The sequence below is a fragment of the Mya arenaria genome, chromosome 7, assembly GCF_026914265.1.
Source record: "Mya arenaria isolate MELC-2E11 chromosome 7, ASM2691426v1".
NCBI classification, from domain to species: Eukaryota; Metazoa; Mollusca; class Bivalvia; order Myida; family Myidae; genus Mya; species Mya arenaria.
This window is the reverse complement of record NC_069128.1, coordinates 29,188,852-29,208,959: the sequence shown is the minus strand read 5'-3', so window position 1 is coordinate 29,208,959 and position 20,108 is coordinate 29,188,852. Positions and strand designations below refer to the sequence as shown.

The following is a 20,108-nucleotide window of genomic DNA, read 5'->3' as shown; positions in this document are numbered from 1 at the left end:
AATCGGTCGTCATTACCGTCAAGTTGAATGTTCTTGTAAGCAAAGCCTGGTTGAACGTAGTCACTTGTAATATTCCCGATTTATTAAGGTCTTCTTTTGGGACGAGAAACCAGCAGTTGTCAAAATTAATTGTCTGTTCAACGCGGTAGCACACATCCAGAACACAGTTACACAATGGGTCTTTGTCACAGATTCCTGCAGTCTGCACCATCACAACAACACAATCAAACATGTTTTGTTGAAAAAGATCTGAACCTTGTTTTTTTGCAGAGTAAATTGGTCCGTAATCAAAATGCAGTCAATATTGCTCATAAATAAAACGGAATTTTAAGCATTTGATACCTTGTCATATTCACATAGCTAAATTTATTGACTTTGCACCTACGTATTAACTAAACTGAGCAGAACTGAACAGACGTTTATAAAGATATATACTTATGTTAGGCATACATAAGTCAAGCTTTTGTAAGCGCGTTGTCCGGTTAAACATTTAGGGCATGTAGGCCTTTTCAATTCACGCAATACTTTTGGAAGTTGGAAAGGATTATTACACCATGACGAAACATATCTCTTTACTATTAATAATTCTAATTATGGTCTCTGATTGACTTAGGAACTAAGTTTAAGGGCACATTGTGTCAGGATAAAATTTTACGGTCAGTTGGAATTTTCACCAATTGCTTTTATACCTTTTGTTCAATTTACTTTAAACCTAATAAACACCGTTGTTAAGGTCTATCACATAATATGATTACATAACTCAATATTATTCTAAATACAAATTATGACCCTTGGTGGTAAAAGGTTTTGGGCGACTTTGGATTTAGACTCAGACCTTAAATACTATTCATTAAACGGCCTTCATTTTTTACACAGTAGCTGTCAAACAAACTAATTTACAGGTTACATAACTCATTATTAAAATTTAATACAAACTATAGCCCTTGATTGACTTGTTCTTGGAGGTGTTTTTTTATTTCTTATTGCTTTTGAAGTGAAACCTGGTTATTAGAATACGTACTTCGTTGTTCGGGCAGACACCGCGGGCGGAGTCAAATTGACCTGGTTTGATATAATTTTAGTTAAAGTTGACATAAAGTAACCAAACTTAGAATATATGATGTATTTTAGGATACCTGTCACTGCATCGCGTTTGCCCTTTCCTAGAGTCAAGGTCAAGAACTCTGTTATGAGCAATAGAAATAACGGTTTGTACTTAATAACTTTAGTTAGGGTTTATATATTACGACCAAAGTTGGTAAATAGGAAGAGTTTATGGAGAGCTCCCATGAGCTTGTAGTTAGGCCCCAGGGGTCATGGTCAAATTGAATGTTATTACAATAGATAACCGTTTGGCACTGAATAACTTAAGTTGGGTTTGACATCTTCTTACCAAACTTGGTATGTATGAAGATATTATGGAGGACTTTCATGGGACTGGTAATGAGGTCAATGTCACTGATACTAACAATAGAAAAAAGTTGAAACTTAATCTCACAACAAAGGCTCAAAATCTTCTGGCAATTATTTAAAACCTGGCTTTGTCGGACTGAGGTGTTTCATGTTCAGATCTTTATTTGAGTTTTAATGAATTTTGACAGGCACATATTATATCAATATTGTATTCATTTCTAAGTCAAGCGCGCGAACCAATGGCAGCTCTTGTATCATTACAAATATATATTGACGTTTAGCTTATTGTTCTATGTATGTCAAGATTGTGATACCATTTATGTCTGTTCGATTTATTTGAAATGTACTTACGTCGTTTCTATTTGCTGAAACAGAGTGTATTTTCTTTGGTATAGAGCTATTGCCGACATAAAGGGTCATTTGCAACTTATGAACACCGCTTCCGTCGTCTGATGCTCGAAATGTCACTCTTAAAGCATATAGAAATACATAGACTATAATCAAACCCCAATATCGATTTTTAGTTTTAGTTTTATTTGTCGTTTAAGCCATGTTTTATCAGGAAAACTAAGTCATTAGCTATTTTATGGTGGTGATTGCGTCATTAGTGTTGGGATCGACCAAGTAGTTCAAACTTGCTGATTTTGGACTAATACCTACAAAACAGCTTTATAATTTTATATTAAACTTTGTTCGGATAAAGTAGCTAAATAAATATAAAGACCTTCACTTTTTTTGTTCTCAAGATAGCTTTGTTTTAATTGGTTGTGTGTTCGTATGAATTGAAAAAAACACTTACCTCGATGTATACGTATATGTCCCATTTATAACGTTTTCCATAAGTTGTTGATGTGAGATTCTCGGTGGTGTGTTGTCGACATGAACTTCAGTGTAATCAACAGCTGTTTTGTTCATGACGTCAGTCGCACGCAGCCAAACCCTAACGTGACTCCCGTCGTTGAGTTGCTCCAAGATTACATAACTCTCCTCCAACGGTATATGCTCCCATTTAGACACCGGTATCTAAGTCGTTATTCGTTCGATTAATTCATTATTTGGTTATGTTTTTTTAAGTCATAAACAATGTAATTTATTATAAATAATTCAGACTATTCTTGAAACCAAAGTCTAATAGAGACGTTTGTTATTGCCAAACGGATAATAGCTCTTATCAACATGCATATGATAGAATATTAACTAGCATACGACAACATATCAAATATCATATGACCGAATATCAACTAGCATACGACACAATGGCAAATATCATACGACAGAATATCAACTAGCATTAGGCAAAATTTCAAATATCATACGACAGACTATCAACTAGCATACGACAAAATATCAACTATCATTCGACAGAATATCAACTAGCATACGACAAAATATCAAATGTCATACGACAAAATATCAACTATCGTTCGACAGAATATCAACTAGCATACTGCAAATATATTAACTAGCATACGACAAAATATTAACTAGCATTCGACAAAATATAAACTAGCATACGACAAAAATCAACTAACATACCATTTAATATCAACTAGTAAACGACACAATCCAACTTACAAATTAACTAAATATTTTGGAAACAATTATTATGAAAACACTTAGAAATGTCGTTTATAAAAAGCGTTCGTAGAATACGCTCGTTGACAAGATGGTGCCTATTTCAAGGAACATGAATACTCAACTCCACAACTCTTTAGTCTGTCCAACGAGTCTGCTTTGTTGTGGGGTTTACGTTGTAATGAATTAAAAACAAATATAAGTATAACAAGTTTAAATACTGAATAGATATAATAACTTACCTGTTTGTCGTCAGTAAAAACAGGATTGAGTTCAAATTTCACCAGTCCATGCTTATTAGGTATAGCTTTCAATGTTCTTTCGCCCTCATTGTCATCGATAGCAACGTATCTGAAATAAATATCACGAGAAATGGTAATGCTATATATATCTGAGTCCTACCAGGGGCAAACTCTTATGGCGATTCAAAACGGACAGAAGTACTATTTTTTGTCCATGAAAATCTTGAATTATATCAGCTTGCAAAGCTGTCTAGACAAACAAAGGATAATAATCCAGCCATTCTAGATGGTAGATTTTCTTGGCGTCCGCGGACAAATATATTTAGATGGGCGAATAAACTCCATTTTACTTATTTTCATTTAAAGGTACATATGTTGGCGTAAAAAGGGTAACTATTTTGAAACGAATCACAAAGAGTACTGGAGCTAAGAATGAAAATGGAGAAATATTTATCTATAGTGAGTGTATTTTTTTCGAAAATAGATAGATATGTGTTCCGGTCTTGGTTGAGGCTAAACAAAGAAACGGTTTGGTTTGGCATAATGAAAGAAAACCTAATATGTTTTTTTTCGTTTGTAACAATTATTGAATTTACTTTTTGCTTCTGAGAATTCGATCATCTTCCAAGTCTTGAAATTGTGTCGGGTAAGGTAATACTTTATTCAGAAGTTTTCCATTGTCGTGTAATTTATTTATGAAGTGATTTTCCCAGTTGATTTCAATCCGTGATTTTGAATCATTTACCGATGTTTGCCACATAAATCCAGTCTCCTTTATTGCACTGACAATATATAAGCCCCCGTCTCCAACGACCATCTGTTCAACATCATTGACGTCAGGCATTTTCATAAAAAGACCAGGTTTTGTAATTGTTATTTCAGACGAGTCGTCAAACAAGACCAGACGTCTTGCAATCTTTGTATTGTTAGCTCTATCGGCGGCTGTAAGTAAGACGGAAAACATCCCCGACCTCGGAGGAGTAAATGTCGGAAATTCGACGTTGTTGGTATTGTTTTCAGTGTAGGTGAAAACAGGAGACAGTGGATTTAGCTCAATGAGCTCGTCATGAATATTGGGCTCAAGGAGATATGCCTCAAGTCTGTATTCAAGGAGTCCAGAAAGAGTGTCGAACCATCCGGACCATCGTGGTGTTATGGGATTCTGTAATTAGGTTTGAAAGATAAACGCAAAGGTTAGACCTGTTAAAACGAGATATCTAAAAAATGGTTGAATATACGGGAAAGAACGGTCCCGTACATCTTGAATATACGGGCATGTTCGGACCCGTATATCCAACGTGTACGGACCATGTATATATATACGTATACGGAACACCACGTGTACGGACTTCCGTATATCCATTCCCGTATCTTTAGATATATGGAGATATTTTAATTTCGAAAAAAAAATGTGCAATATTTTTATGTTATTTAGCGTGTTTTAGAAGAAATCCACATTTTATCCATTGAATGTTTTGACAAAATATATATGGATATATGGACCCCGTACATGCATCGTGTACGGGATGGATAAACGGACCCCGTACATCCAACATGTACGGGATGGATGTACGGACCCCGTACATTCAACGTGTACGGGATTGATATACGGACCCCGTACATGCAACGTGTACGGGATGGATATACGGATGTCATACAACATATACGGGATGGATATACGGACACCGTACAACGTATACGAAATGGATATACAGACCCCGTACATGCAACGTGTAGGGGATGAATATACGGACCCCGTATATGTAACGTGTACGGGATGGATATACAGACCCCGTACATGCGACGTGTTCGGGATGAATATACGGACCCCGTACACGCAACGTGTACGGAATGGATATAGGACACCGTACACGCAACGTGTACGGGGTGGATATACGAACCCGTACACGGAACATGAACGGGATGAATATACGGAGCCCGTACACGCAACGTGTACAGGATAGATATACGGACTCCGTACACGCAACGTGTACGAGATGAATATACACTGACAATAATCGGTGACATCCTGCTTTTACCCTTTAATGTTTTATGTACCATTGCAAGTCTAGAATTTCCTTTTACGTGTAATTTAAACATATTCAAACATAAAACGATATGTTGATATTTGCATAATGCGAGTTGAGTTTTTTTGCATCATATATTTCAGATTGTTTTGCATTGATTCCTGTGCATTTAAACAGGGTCTTTGTTAATTTTAACGTTTGGCTTATAAAGACACAGTTAATCTGAACAATTCGTTCGAGCCGAATACAACCTACCGGATCAAAACGCAGTACATCATTTTATAGTTAACAAAACTGATTCATATCAAACTAAAGGTGCATGATCTAATTATCAAAACATTTATTTTCATAACGTCTTGTTTTGTCTTATGACGCCATTGTAGTATTGTCCAATGGTTTGTTATGACTTGACGTCAGCAGAAATGAATATGACCGTCCTTCATAAGGGTGAGATCCATAATACCTTAGAGATGTGATACCGTAGTATGCGATATGTATTGCGTGTTGATTTATGATGGGTATATAGTAAATAGTATATATCCACATTTTGACTTGTATCAACACTGATAAGGCAAATCATTAATGTAATTGGAATGACCTTAGTAAGATCTTCATAGACTGTGATTGGTTCCTCTCCCGGTATACACATTCTTCCAGAGTCTTGTTCGGAACAATGCTTTGGGGCTACAAAGTCAAATTTGAACTCTACTGTGTCCGACACTGTATGACCATAAAACACATTGGTTGTGTAAAATCTATTAAAGTTGATGTCGTGCAGGTTCCGGAACCCACCACTTTTTACGTTGAACGTCACGGTAAAGCTGCAAAATGAAACAAAGTTATCTTATAAGTATTATTTCCAACCACAGTATGTACACGTATTCAATTTACTATTAACTACCATGATTTCAAGCTTCATTAATGTGTCTTCGACGTTTGATTATCAATATTTTTTATTATATATAGTATCGGGCCAATATGGGTTCTTGAATATCCCTTAGTCTAACTATATTCAGTCATAAGCTGTACAGAAAAAACACTTACTTGTCTCCATGTTCAATACTGTATATGTAGTCGCTTTGTGTAAGGGTGCAGTTCAAATCAAACAACGGATTCGTGTTTGAGACTTGAGAGCAGTTGAACGTGTGATTGTAAGCGATTAAAGGGGTGCCTAAGTAAATACAAGTATAATTAAACTTAGAGTACAAAAATACCGGGTAGTATCATCCTCAAAACATACTGTGTGTATTAAGGGGAAGTGCAAATTAGGTAAGCAGATCATTTGGCCGCCTCTTGGATTTTTTGCACTAGCTTCGCGATCAGGTTTAATTCCCCCCCCCCCACACACACTTGGCTCATTTTCTAATGTTGGCCTTCAAGCATAAATGATTATGAAGCTTCAAGATGGCGTGTCTATAATATCAAAACTTGCGCATTGTTGCATTGCAATAATGTAGCATGATAAAAATGCGAAAAATAACGTTGCATAATGTTTTTATACCCCTCAATTTGGCACTTTTTCGAACGAAAGGGATATGATTTGTCTTGATACCGCGTGGACCCGGTCTGTGGATGGGCTTATATGCAAATACGTGCCAAGTGTAGGGGCTTAAATGCAAGCATGCGCAAAGTGGCTTATTTTTACATTCTCGCGCCATCATTTGGCGGATTTTGTATTTTCACATTTCGCCGCCTTTGAAAGGCTTTAAACGGAATTGCAGAAATCAGTCAACATATTTGCTTCAATATCACTGGTGCGAAACAGTGGCTCCAGCTCCTTTAGGAGCTGTATATAAAAAGAGCCAATGACACTTCCGAGCTAGAGCAAAAGAACGGACATAATCATAAAACGTAAGTAGGACTCGTTATTTTATCAAATATCACAATTATGAGGGCTTATTTGAGAAATCGGGGAATGCAGTGCCATAATGTTTAATCTTCACACGTATTTTAGTTATTTTGTAAACATATTGTTTATGGAGTTATAAGACCGATTCTCAATCAAACACATGCATGTTTACAAACGAAAGTAGAACATTTTCAGCTGAATTTCACTGGAGTGCTTTTATTTTGTCAGGGAATAAAAATGACTGACTGTTTACCGGAATAGGCATGTTTATACTCTTTTTCTTGGTTGAGCTGGAGCTGGAGGCTAAAGCCAGGGAGCTTGAGCCAAAGCGTGGAGGCTGTGCCAATAGGCTGTATAATATTAATAAGAAAAATCGGCAAATTCTGAACGCTAAATTTTTTATTAAGATTAATTAATAAAAAGAATATTATATGTATTACTCCTTGATATGTTCCAAGTCAGGAAGTCAGATTTGAAGCAAAAACTGGAATCTATTTTGTTGTGTTAGATATATGTTTATTCATTCATTCCTATATATAAAAGTTGGCGAGGATACGTATAAGGTGTTTATTTCTTTATGTTTTCGTAATAATAAAGCAAACCTGTATTGTGTTATATTATGATAAATTGATTAAGTTTGACAATATCTGCATCTTAAAAAGGTTAAGGAATTTTAAAAAGTTTTTCAATCGTCGAACTCCTGACTTTTCATATTCAACCATGTGCGATTTCTGTTATTGCAGGACACTGTTGTTTCAACATATTTGTTTCCAATATAGTACCTATATTTAAATTGGTAGGGCAATCTAAGGAACAAAACTCAACAAATGGACTGGCAATAACACTCCTTGTGAGTTGATTTTCATTTTAACCAAAAAATAATTATGTTTGCAAAGTCGGATGCTAAAAAGAAACAAATACGATGAACTTCAAGTCAGTTTTGAACCGTAATTTAAACAAATATATTAGTTTTTCAATAACAAAAAAAATGTACACTTATACCAGTAAGTGATTCGTTTTAAGTCTGGCATTGTGGCTGTTTTATCGGGTACCATTACTATACCGCTAAATAGCGTGTGCTAACTTGTGCTGTATTAAGACATTGATGGTCCAGAAAACAATGAATTATAGTAAGTACACACTAGTTTTCACTAAAACTAAGCCAAGCTTGCGTTAAATGTCGGTGAATTGTGTACCTCATATTTTTATTTATAGCAAATATTAATCAAATGTACAGAAAAATAACAATACGTATTCAATCCGATTGGTATCATAGCGGTCAGTTAATTTAAATATTGCTGTAATTAAGCACATAGTTCACCACACCAGTTTTTTGTCTATTTAATCTTTGTTAAATGACACACTTTTTTAATCCACTACATTTAGTTTATTTTGGAATCCTGATTGGAGTAAAAAACTGGTCAAGAAACAGTAACTATATAATTATATAGATGTTGTGAAAGGAGTTAGCTCCATCGACATTTTTGAGATTGCAACGCCCATATCAGATGAATTGCATTCAGTATTCATAAATAATTAGATTTAAAAAAATACAACAATATCTTAATACTAGATATAAAAACAGAACTTCAACTATTCCAAATATGCCGATTTTAGTGCATTATTATACAGCGTATTGGCTCAGCTTCCACGCTTTGGCTCAAGCTTCCTGGATTTTGGCTCCAGCTCAACCTAAAAGAAAATAGTATAAACATTTTATTCCAGTAAACAGGCGATCATTTTTATTCCCGTGCACTCGATAATACTGGTTTTATTTTGAATGTTAGCTTCTTGAATAAAATTCAGCTGAAAATTGGTGGAACTGATCTACTTTTGTTTGCAAACATGCATGTGTTTGATTGGAGAATCGGTCTTATAACTCCATAAACAATATGTTTACAAAATAACCGAAATACTTGTGAAGATTAAACATATTTATATGGCATTTCCATTTCTCAAAAAACAACAACTCATTATTGTGATATTAGATAAGAAAACGAGTCCTACTTACGTTTTATGATTATGTCCATTCTTTTGCTCTAGCTCGGAAGTGTCCTTGGCCCTTTTTATATACAGATCCTAAAAGAGCTGGGTCCACTGTATTGCACTCGTGAATATACGCGATTATAATGCGATCAAAATTTATTAAACATTGAGTTATTACCAATACTACTTGAACGCGTACACCTTCAATTAGCAGTTGCATTAGATTATAATTATATCCATAAATGTGACATGTTTTGCACCTGAAGATCGTGTAAATATTTTGTACATGATATGCCATTTAAGACGCGTACATAGTACACACACCTGATTATTCTGGATGATCTACCTCAAATAAAAAGTCCTAGACAGGTAGGGTTTGCATACCCTCTTAAATTTAAATATATCTATTATTTGCCATATTTATCAATAGTTTACTAACCACTTTGGTCCTTGTTAACTTTCCTATGAACGACATGGGCGTTGCTTGACACGATTCCGAAACCTGATTTGGAAACATAATTTTCTGAGGGGAAGGTCGTATACATCGGTTGAAAAATGGCTTGAAGTTGCAAACTGACATAATTGAAGTTCTCCTGGTTACTCCAGATCGGCGCATTGTCTGTAGCACACTGTGCACTGCGTAATAAAGGTATCATAATATTGGTTGTAGCACACGGCGCATAGCGTAATAAAGGTTTCATAACAATGTTTGTAGCACACGGCGCACTGCGAAATAAAGATAACATAACATCGGTTGTAGCACACGGCGCACTGCGTTATAGAGGTAACATAATATTGGATGTAACACACGGCGCACTGCGTACTAAAGGTACCATAACATTGGCTGTAGCACACGGCGCACTGCGTAATAAAGGTATCATAACATTGGCTGTTGCACACGGCGCACTGCGTAATAAAGGTATCATAACATTGGTTGTAGCACACGGCGCTCTGCGTAATAAAAATAACAAAGCATCGGATGTAGCACATGGCGCACTGCGTACTTAAGGTAAGATAGCATTGGCTGTAACACACGGCGCACTGCGTAATAAAGGTATCATAACATAGGTTGTAGCACACGGCGCACTGCGTAATAAAGGTAACATAACATTTGATGTAGCACATGGCGCACTGCGTAATAAAGGCATAATAACATTGGTTGTAGCACACGGCGAACTGCGTAATAAAGGTAACATAACATTTGATGTAGCACATAGCGCACTGCGTAATAAAGGTATCATAACATTGGATGTAACAAACGGCGCACTGCGTAATAAAGGTAATAAAACATTGGTTGTAGCACACGGCGGACTGCGTAATAAAGGTAACATAACATTGGTTGTAGCACACGGCGCACTGCGTAATAAAGGTAACATAACATTGGATGTAGCACACGGCGCACTGCGTAATAAAGGTATCATAACATTGGTTGTAGCACACGGCGCACTGCGTAATAAAGGTAACATAACATTGGCTGTAGCACACGGCGCACTGCGTAATAAAGGTATCATAACATTGGTTGTAGCACACGGCGCACTGCGTAATAAAGGTATCATAACATTGGATGTAGCACACGGCGCACTGCGTAATAAAGGTATCATAACATTGGTTGTAGCACACGGCGCACTGCGTAATAAAGGCATCATAACATTGGCTGTAGCACACGGTGCACTGCGTAATAAAGGTATCATAACATTGGATGTAGCACACGGCGCACTGCGTAATAAAGGTATCATAACATTGGTTGTAGCACACGGCGCACTGCGTAATAAAGGTAACATAACATTGCCTGTAGCACACGGCGCACTGCGTAATAAAGGCATCATAACATTGGTTGTAGCACACGGCGCACTGCGTAATAAAGGTATCATAACATTGATTGTAGCACACGGCGCACTGCGTAATAAAGGTAACATAACATTGGCTGTAGCACACGGCGCACTGCGTAATAAAGGTAACATAACATTGCCTGTAGCACACGGCGCACTGCGTAATAAAGGTATCATACCATTGATTGTAGCCCACGGCGCACTGCGTAATAAAGGTAACATAACATTGGCTGTAGCATACGGCGCACTGCGTAATAAAGGTAACATAACATTGGGTGTAGCATACGGCGCACTGCGTAATAAAGGTATCATAACATTGATTGTAGCACACGGTGCACTGCGTAATAAAGGTAACATAACATTGACTGTAGCACACGGCGCACTGCGTAATAAAGGTATCATAACATTGATTGAAGCACACGGCACACTGCGTAATAAAGGTATCATAACATTGTTTGTAGCACACGGCGCACTGCGTAGTAAAGATAACATAACATTGGTTGCAGCACACGGCGTACTGTGTAATAAAGGTAATATAACATTGGATGTAGCACACGGCGCACTGCGTAGTAAAGATATCATAAAATTGGCTGTAGCACACGGCGCACTGCGTAGTAAAGGTATCATAACATTGGCTGTAGAACTAGGTGCACTGTGTAATAAAGGTAACATTACATTGACTGTAGCACACGGCGCACTGCGTAACAATGGTAACTTTACATTGGTCGTAGAAACGGCGCGATGCCTAATAAAAGTATCATAACATTGGTTGTAGCACACGGCGCACTGCGTAATACAGGTATCATAACATTGGTTGCAGAACACAGTGCATTGCGTTATAAAGATAACATAACATTGGCTGTAGCACACGGCGCACTGCGTAATACAGGTATCATAACATTGGTTGTAGCACACGGCGCACTGCGTAATAAAGGTAACATAACATTGGCTATAACACACGGCGCACTGCGTAATAAAGATATCATAACATTGGTTGTAGCACACGGCGCACTGCGTAATAAAGGTAACATAACATTGGCTGTAGCACACGGCGCACTGCGTAATAAAGGTATCATCACATTGTTTGTAGCACACGGCGCACTGCGTAGTAAAGGTAATATAACATTGGATGTAGCACACGGCGCACTGCGTAGTAAAGATATCATAACATGGGCTCTAGCACACGCGCACTGCGTAGTAAAGGTATCATAACATTGGCTGTAGAACTAGGTGCACTGTGTAATAAAGGTAACATAACATTGACTGTAGCACACGGCGCACTGCGTAATAATGGTAATTTAACATTGGTCGTAGAAACGGCGCGATGCCTAATAAAAGTATCATAAAAGTGTTTGTAGCACACGGCGCACTGCGTAATGAAGGTATGAGATCATTGGATGCAGAACACAGTGCATTGCGTTATAAAGATAACATAACATTGACTGTAGCACACGGCGCACTGGGTAATACAGGTATCATAAAATCGGTTTTAGCACACGGCGCACTGCGTAATAAAGGTATCATAGCATTGGCTGAAGCACACGGCGCACTGCGTAATAAAGGTAAATTAATATTGGTTGAAGCACACGGCGCACTGCGTAATAAAGATAAATTAACATTGGTTGAAACACACGGCGCATTGTCTAATAAAGGTAACATAAATTTGACAGTAGCACATGGCGCACTGCGTAATAAAGGTATCATAGCATTGGTTGAGGCACACGGCGCACTACGTAATAAAGGCAAATTAACATTGGTTGAAGCACACGGCGCATTGTCTAATAAAGGTAACATAAATTTGACTCTAGCACACGGCGCACTGTTTAATAAAGGTATCATAACATTGATTGCAGCACACGGCGCACTGCGTTATAAAGGTTATTTAACATTTGATGCAGAACACGGCGCACTGCGTAATAAAGGAATCATAAAATTGGTTGAAGCACACGTCGCACTGCGTAATAAAGGTATCATAACATTGATTGCAGCACACGGCGCACTGCGTTATAAAGGTTACTTAACATTTGATGCAGAACACGGCGCACTGCGTAATAAAGGAATCATAAAATTGGTTGAAGCACACGTCGCACTGCGTAATAAAGGAATCATAACATTGATTGCAGCACACGGCGTATTGCGTTATCAAGGTTATTTAATATTTGATGCAGAATGTGGCGCACTGCGTAATAAAGGAATCATAAAATTGGTTGAAGCACAAGGCGCACTGCGTAATAAAGGAATCATAAAATTGGTTGTAGCACACGGCGCACTGCGTAATAAAGGAATCATAACATTGATTGCAGCACACGGCGCACTGCGTTATAAAGGTTATTTAACATTTGATGCAGAACACGGCGCACTGCGTAATAAAGGAATCATAAAATTGGTTGTAGCACACGGCGCACTGCGTAATAAAGGAATCATAAAATTAATAGAAGCAAACGGCGCGATGCCTAATAAAGGTATCATAGCATTAGTTGTAGCACACGGCGCACTGGGTAATACAGGTATCATAACATTGGTTGTAGCACACGGCGCACTGCGTAATACAGGTATCATAACATTGGTTGTAGCACACGGCGCACTGCGTAGTAAAGGTAATATAACATTGGATGTAGCACACGGCGCACTGCGTAATAAAGGTAATATAACATTGGCTGTAGAACACGGCGCACTGCGTAATAAAGGTAATATAACATTGGTTGTAGCACACGGCGCACTGCGTAATAAAGGTAATATAACATTGGTTGTAGCACACGGCGCACTGCGTAATAAAGGTAACATAACATTGGCTGTAGCACACGGCGCACTGCGTAATAAAGGTAACATAACATTGGTTGTAGCACACGGCGCACTGCGTAATAAAGGTAACATAACATTGGCTGTAGAACACGGCGCACTGCGTAATAAAGGTAACATAACATTGGTTGTAGCACACGGCGCACTGCGTAATAAAGGTAATATAACATTGGATGTAGCACACGGCGCACTGCGTAATAAAGGTAACATAACATTGGATGAAGCACACGGCGCACTGCGTAATAAAGGTAATATAACATTGGATGTAGCACACGGCGCACTGCGTAATAAAGGTATCATAACATTCGTTGTAGCACACGGCGCACTGCGTAATAAAGGTAACATAACATTGGCTGTAGCACACGGCGCACTGCGTAATAAAGGCATCATAACATTGGTTGAAGCACACGGCGCACTGCGTAATAAAGGCATCATAACATTGGATGTAGCACACGGCGCACTGCGTAATAAAGGTATCATAACATTGGTTGTAGCACACGGCGCACTGCGTAATAAAGGTATCATAACATTGTCTGTAGCACACGGCGCACTGCGTAATAAAGGTATCATAACATTGGATGTAGCACACGGCGCACTGCGTAATAAAGGTATCATAACATTGGTTGTAGCACACGGCGCACTGCGTAATAAAGGTAACATAACATTGCCTGTAGCACACGGCGCACTGCGTAATAAAGGCATCATAACATTGGTTGTAGCACACGGCGCACTGCGTAATAAAGGTATCATAACATTGATTGTAGCACACGGCGCACTGCGTAATAAAGGTAACATAACATTGGCTGTAGCACACGGCGCACTGCGTAATAAAGGTAACATAACATTGCCTGTAGCACACGGCGCACTGCGTAATAAAGGTATCATATCATTGATTGTAGCACACGGCGCACTGCGTAATAAAGGTAACATAACATTGGCTGTAGCATACGGCGCACTGCGTAATAAAGGTAACATAACATTGGCTGTAGCATACGGCGCACTGCGTAATAAAGGTATCATAACATTGATTGTAGCACACGGTGCACTGCGTAATAAAGGTAACATATCATTTGTTGTAGCACACGGCGCACTGCGTAATAAAGGTATCATAACATTGATTGTAGCACACGGCGCACTGCGTAATAAAGGTATCATAACAATGGCTGTAGCACACGGCACACTGCGTAATAAAGGTATCATAACATTGTTTGTAGCACACGGCGCACTGCGTAGTAAAGATAACATAACATTGGTTGCAGCACACGGCGTACTGTGTAATAAAGGTAATATAACATTGGATGTAGCACACGGCGCACTGCGTAGTAAAGATATCATAAAATTGGCTGTAGCACACGGCGCACTGCGTAGTAAAGGTATCATAACATTGGCTGTAGAACTAGGTGCACTGTGTAATAAAGGTAACATTACATTGACTGTAGCACACGGCGCACTGCGTAACAATGGTAACTTTACATTGGTCGTAGAAACGGCGCGATGCCTAATAAAAGTATCATAAAAGTGGTTGTAGCACACGGCGCACTGCGTAATGAAGGTATGATATCATTGGTTGCAGAACACAGTGCATTGCGTTATAAAGATAACATAACATTGGCTGTAGCACACGGCGCACAGCGTAATACAGGTATCATAACATTGGTTGTAGCACACGGCGCACTGCGTAATAAAGGTAACATAACATTGGCTATAATACACGGCGCACTGCGTAATAAAGATATCATAACATTGATTGTAGCACACGGCGCACTGCGTAATAAAGGTAACATAACATTGGCTGTAGCACACGGCGCACTGCGTAATAAAGGTATCATCACATTGTTTGTAGCACACGGCGCACTGCGTAGTAAAGGTAATATAACATTGGATGTAGCACACGGCGCACTGCGTAGTAAAGATATCATAACATTGGCTCTAGCACACGCGCACTGCGTAGTAAAGGTATCATAACATTGGCTGTAGAACTAGGTGCACTGTGTAATAAAGGTAACATAACATTGACTGTAGCACACGGCGCACTGCGTAATAATGGTAATTTAACATTGGTCGTAGAAACGGCGCGATGCCTAATAAAAGTATCATAAAAGTGTTTGTAGCACACGGCGCACTGCGTAATGAAGGTATGAGATCATTGGATGCAGAACACAGTGCATTGCGTTATAAAGATAACATAACATTGACTGTAGCACACGGCGCACTGGGTAATACAGGTATCATAAAATCGGTTGTAGCACACGGCGCACTGCGTAATAAAGGTATCATAGCATTGGCTGAAGCACACGGCGCACTGCGTAATAAAGGTAAATTAACATTGGTTGAAGCACACGGCGCACTGCGTAATAAAGATAAATTAACATTGGTTGAAACACACGGCGCATTGTCTAATAAAGGTAACATAAATTTGACAGTAGCACATGGCGCACTGCGTAATAAAGGTATCATAGCATTGGTTGTAGCACACGGCGCACTGCGTAATAAAGGTATCATAGCATTGGTTGAGGCACACGGCGCACTACGTAATAAAGGTAAATTAACATTGGTTGAAGCACACGGCGCATTGTCTAATAAAGGTAACATAAATTTGACTCTAGCACACGGCGCACTGTTTAATAAAGGTATCATAACATTGATTGCAGCACACGGCGCACTGCGTTATAAAGGTTATTTAACATTTGATGCAGAACACGGCGCACTGCGTAATAAAGGAATCATAAAATTGGTTGAAGCACACGTCGCACTGCGTAATAAAGGTATCATAACATTGATTGCAGCACACGGCGCACTGCGTTATAAAGGTTACTTAACATTTGATGCAGAACACGGCGCACTGCGTAATAAAGGAATCATAAAATTGGTTGAAGCACACGTCGCACTGCGTAATAAAGGAATCATAACATTGATTGCAGCACACGGCGTATTGCGTTATAAAGGTTATTTAATATTTGATGCAGAATGTGGCGCACTGCGTAATAAAGTAATCATAAAATTGGTTGAAGCACAAGGCGCACTGCGTAATAAAGGAATCATAACATTGATTGCAGCACACGGCGCACTGCGTAATAAAGGAATCATAACATAAATTGCAGCACACGGCGCACTACGTTATAAAGGTTATTTAACATTTGATGCAGAACACGGCGCACTGCGTAATAAAGGAATCATAAAATTGGTTGTAGCACACGGCGCACTGCGTAATAAAGGAATCATAACATTGATTGCAGCACACGGCGCACTGCGTAATAAAGGTTATTTAACATTTGATGCAGAACACGGCGCACTGCGTAATAAAGGAATCATAAAATTGGTTGTAGCACAAGGCGCACTGCGTAATAAAGGAATCATAAAATTAATAGAAGCAAACGGCGCGATGCCTAATAAAGGTATCATAGCATTAGTTGTAGCACACGGCGCACTGGGTAATACAGGTATCATAACATTGGTTGTAGCACACGGCGCACTGCGTAATACAGGTATCATAACATTGGTTGTAGCACACGGCGCACTGCGTAATAAAGGTAATATAACATTGGATGTAGCACACGGCGCACTGCGTAATAAAGGTAATATAACATTGGCTGTAGAACACGGCGCACTGCGTAATAAAGGTAATATAACATTGGTTGTAGCACACGGCGCACTGCGTAATAAAGGTAATATAACATTGGTTGTAGCACACGGCGCACTGCGTAATAAAGGTAACATAACATTGGCTGTAGCACACGGCGCACTGCGTAATAAAGGTAACATAACATTGGCTGTAGCACACGGCGCACTGCGTAATAAAGGTAACAAAACATTGGCTGTAGAACACGGCGCACTGCGTAATAAAGGTAACATAACATTGGTTGTAGCACACGGCGCACTGCGTAATAAAGGTAATATAACATTGGATGTAGCACACGGCGCACTGCGTAATAAAGGTAACATAACATTGGATGTAGCACACGGCGCACTGCGTAATAAAGGTAATATAACATCGGATGTAGCACACGGCGCACTGCGTAATAAAGGTAATATAACATTGGTTGTAGCACACGGCGCACTGCGTAATAAAGGTAATATAACATTGGTTGTAGCACACGGCGCACTGCGTAATAAAGGTAACATAACATTGGATGTAGCACACGGCGGACTGAGTAATAAAGGTAACATAAGATTGGTTGTAGCACACGGCGCACTGCGTAATAAAGGTAACATAACATTGGCTATAACACACGGCGCACTGCGTAATAAAGATATCATAACATTGATTGTAGCACACGGCGCACTGCGTAATAAAGGTAACATAACATTGGTTGTAGCACACGGCGCACTGCGTAATAAAGGTAATATAACATTGGATGTAACACACGGCGCACTGCGTAATAAAGGTAATATAACATTGGATGTAGCACACGGCGCACTGCGTAATAAAGGTAATATAACATTGGTTGTAGCAAACGGCGCACTGCGTAGTAAAGGTAATATAACATTGGATGTAGCACACGGCGCACTGCGTAATAAAGGTAATATAACATTGGTTGTAGCACACGGCGCACTGCGTAATAGGTAATATAACTTTGGATATAGCACACGGCGCACTGCGTAGTAAAGGTAACATAACATTGGTTGTAGCACACGGCGCACTGCGTAATAAAGGTAATATAACATTGGTTGTACCACACGGCGCACTGCGTAATAAAGGTAATATAACATTGGATGTAGCACACGGCGCACTGCGTAATAAAGATAACATAACATTGGATGTAGCACACGGCGCACTGCGTAATAAAGGTATCATAATATTGGTTGTAGCACACGGCGCACTGCGTAATAAAGGTAACATAACATTGGTTGTAGCACACGGCGCACTGCGTAATAAAGTTAACATAACATTGGATGTAGCACACGGCGCACTGCGTAATAAAGGTAATATAACATTGGTTGTAGCACACGGCGCACTGCGTAAAAAACGTAATATAACATTGGTTGTAGCACACGGCGCACTGCGTAATAAAGGTAATATAACATTGGATGTAGCACACGGCGCACTGCGTAATAAAGGTGATATAACATTGGTTGTAGCACACGGCGCACTGCGTAATAAAGGTAATATAACATTGGTTGTAGCACACGGCGCACTGCGTAATAAAGGTAATATAACATTGGTTGTAGCACACGGCGCACTGCGTAATAAAGGTAATATAACATTGGTTGTAGCACACGGCGCACTGCGTAATAAAGGTAATATAACATTGGATGTAGCATACGGCGCACTGCGTAATAAAGGTAATATAACATTGGATGAAGCACACGGCGCACTGCGTAATAAAGGTAATATAACATTGGCTGTAGCACACGGCGCACTGCGTAATAAAGGTAATATAACATTGGATGAAGCACACGTCGCACTGCGTAATAAAGGTAATATAACATTGGATGTAGCACACGGCGCACTGCGTAGTAAAGGTAATATAACATTGGTTGTAACACACGGCGCACTGCGTAATAAAGGTAATATAACATTGGTTGTAGCACACGGCGCACTGCGTAATAAAGGTAATATAACATTGGATGAAGCACACGGCGAACTGCGTAATAAAGGAAATATAACATTGGATGTAGCACACGGCGCACTGCGTAGTAAAGGTAATATAACATTGGTTGTAGCACAAGGCGCACTGCGTAATAAAGGTAATATAACATTGGTTGTAGCAAACGGCGCACTGCGTAGTAAAGGTAATAAAACATTGGTTGTAACACACGGCGCACTGCGTAATAAAGGTAACATAACATTGGCTGTAGCACACGGCGCACTGCGTAATAAAGGTAACATAACATTGGTTGTAACACACGGCGCACTGCGTAATAAAGGTAACATAACATTGGTTGTAGCACACGGCGCACTGCGTAATAAAGGTAATATAACATTGGTTGAAGCACACGGCGCACTGCGTAATAAAGGTAATATAACATTGGATGAAGCACACGGCGCACTGCGTAATAAAGGTAATATAAAATGGATGTAGCACACGGCGCACTGCGTAGTAAAGGTAATATAACATTGGCTGTATAACACGGCGCACTGCGTAATAAAGGTAATATAACATTGGTTGTAGCACACGGCGCACTGCGTAATAAAGGTAATATAACATTGGTTGTAGCACACGGCGCACTGCGTAATAAAGGTAACATAACATTGGCTGTAGCACACGGCGCACTGCGTAATAAAGGTAACATAACATTGGCTGTAGCACACGGCGCACTGCGTAATAAAGGTAACATAACATTGGCTGTAGAACACGGCGCACTGCGTAATAAAGGTAACATAACATTGGTTGTAGCACACGGCGCACTGCGTAATAAAGGTAATATAACATTGGATGTAGCACAC

At 39.2% G+C, this 20,108-nt stretch overlaps 1 protein-coding gene across 1 annotated transcript in view; it reads right to left on the bottom strand.

The window, feature by feature from the left end:
• The window catches only part of LOC128239891 (uncharacterized), a 48,010-nt gene that overhangs the window by 9,010 nt on the left and 18,892 nt on the right, over positions 1-20,108 (bottom strand). The window contains exons 7-14 of the mRNA XM_052956336.1: positions 9,532-9,728; positions 6,302-6,428; positions 5,856-6,078; positions 3,827-4,392; positions 3,231-3,339; positions 2,213-2,436; positions 1,765-1,882; positions 17-202 (exon numbers count right to left, since the gene is read on the bottom strand). Of these exons, the coding sequence (XP_052812296.1) occupies positions 17-202; positions 1,765-1,882; positions 2,213-2,436; positions 3,231-3,339; positions 3,827-4,392; positions 5,856-6,078; positions 6,302-6,428; positions 9,532-9,728 (1,750 nt within the window). The remainder of the gene's footprint in view (positions 1-16; positions 203-1,764; positions 1,883-2,212; positions 2,437-3,230; positions 3,340-3,826; positions 4,393-5,855; positions 6,079-6,301; positions 6,429-9,531; positions 9,729-20,108) is intronic.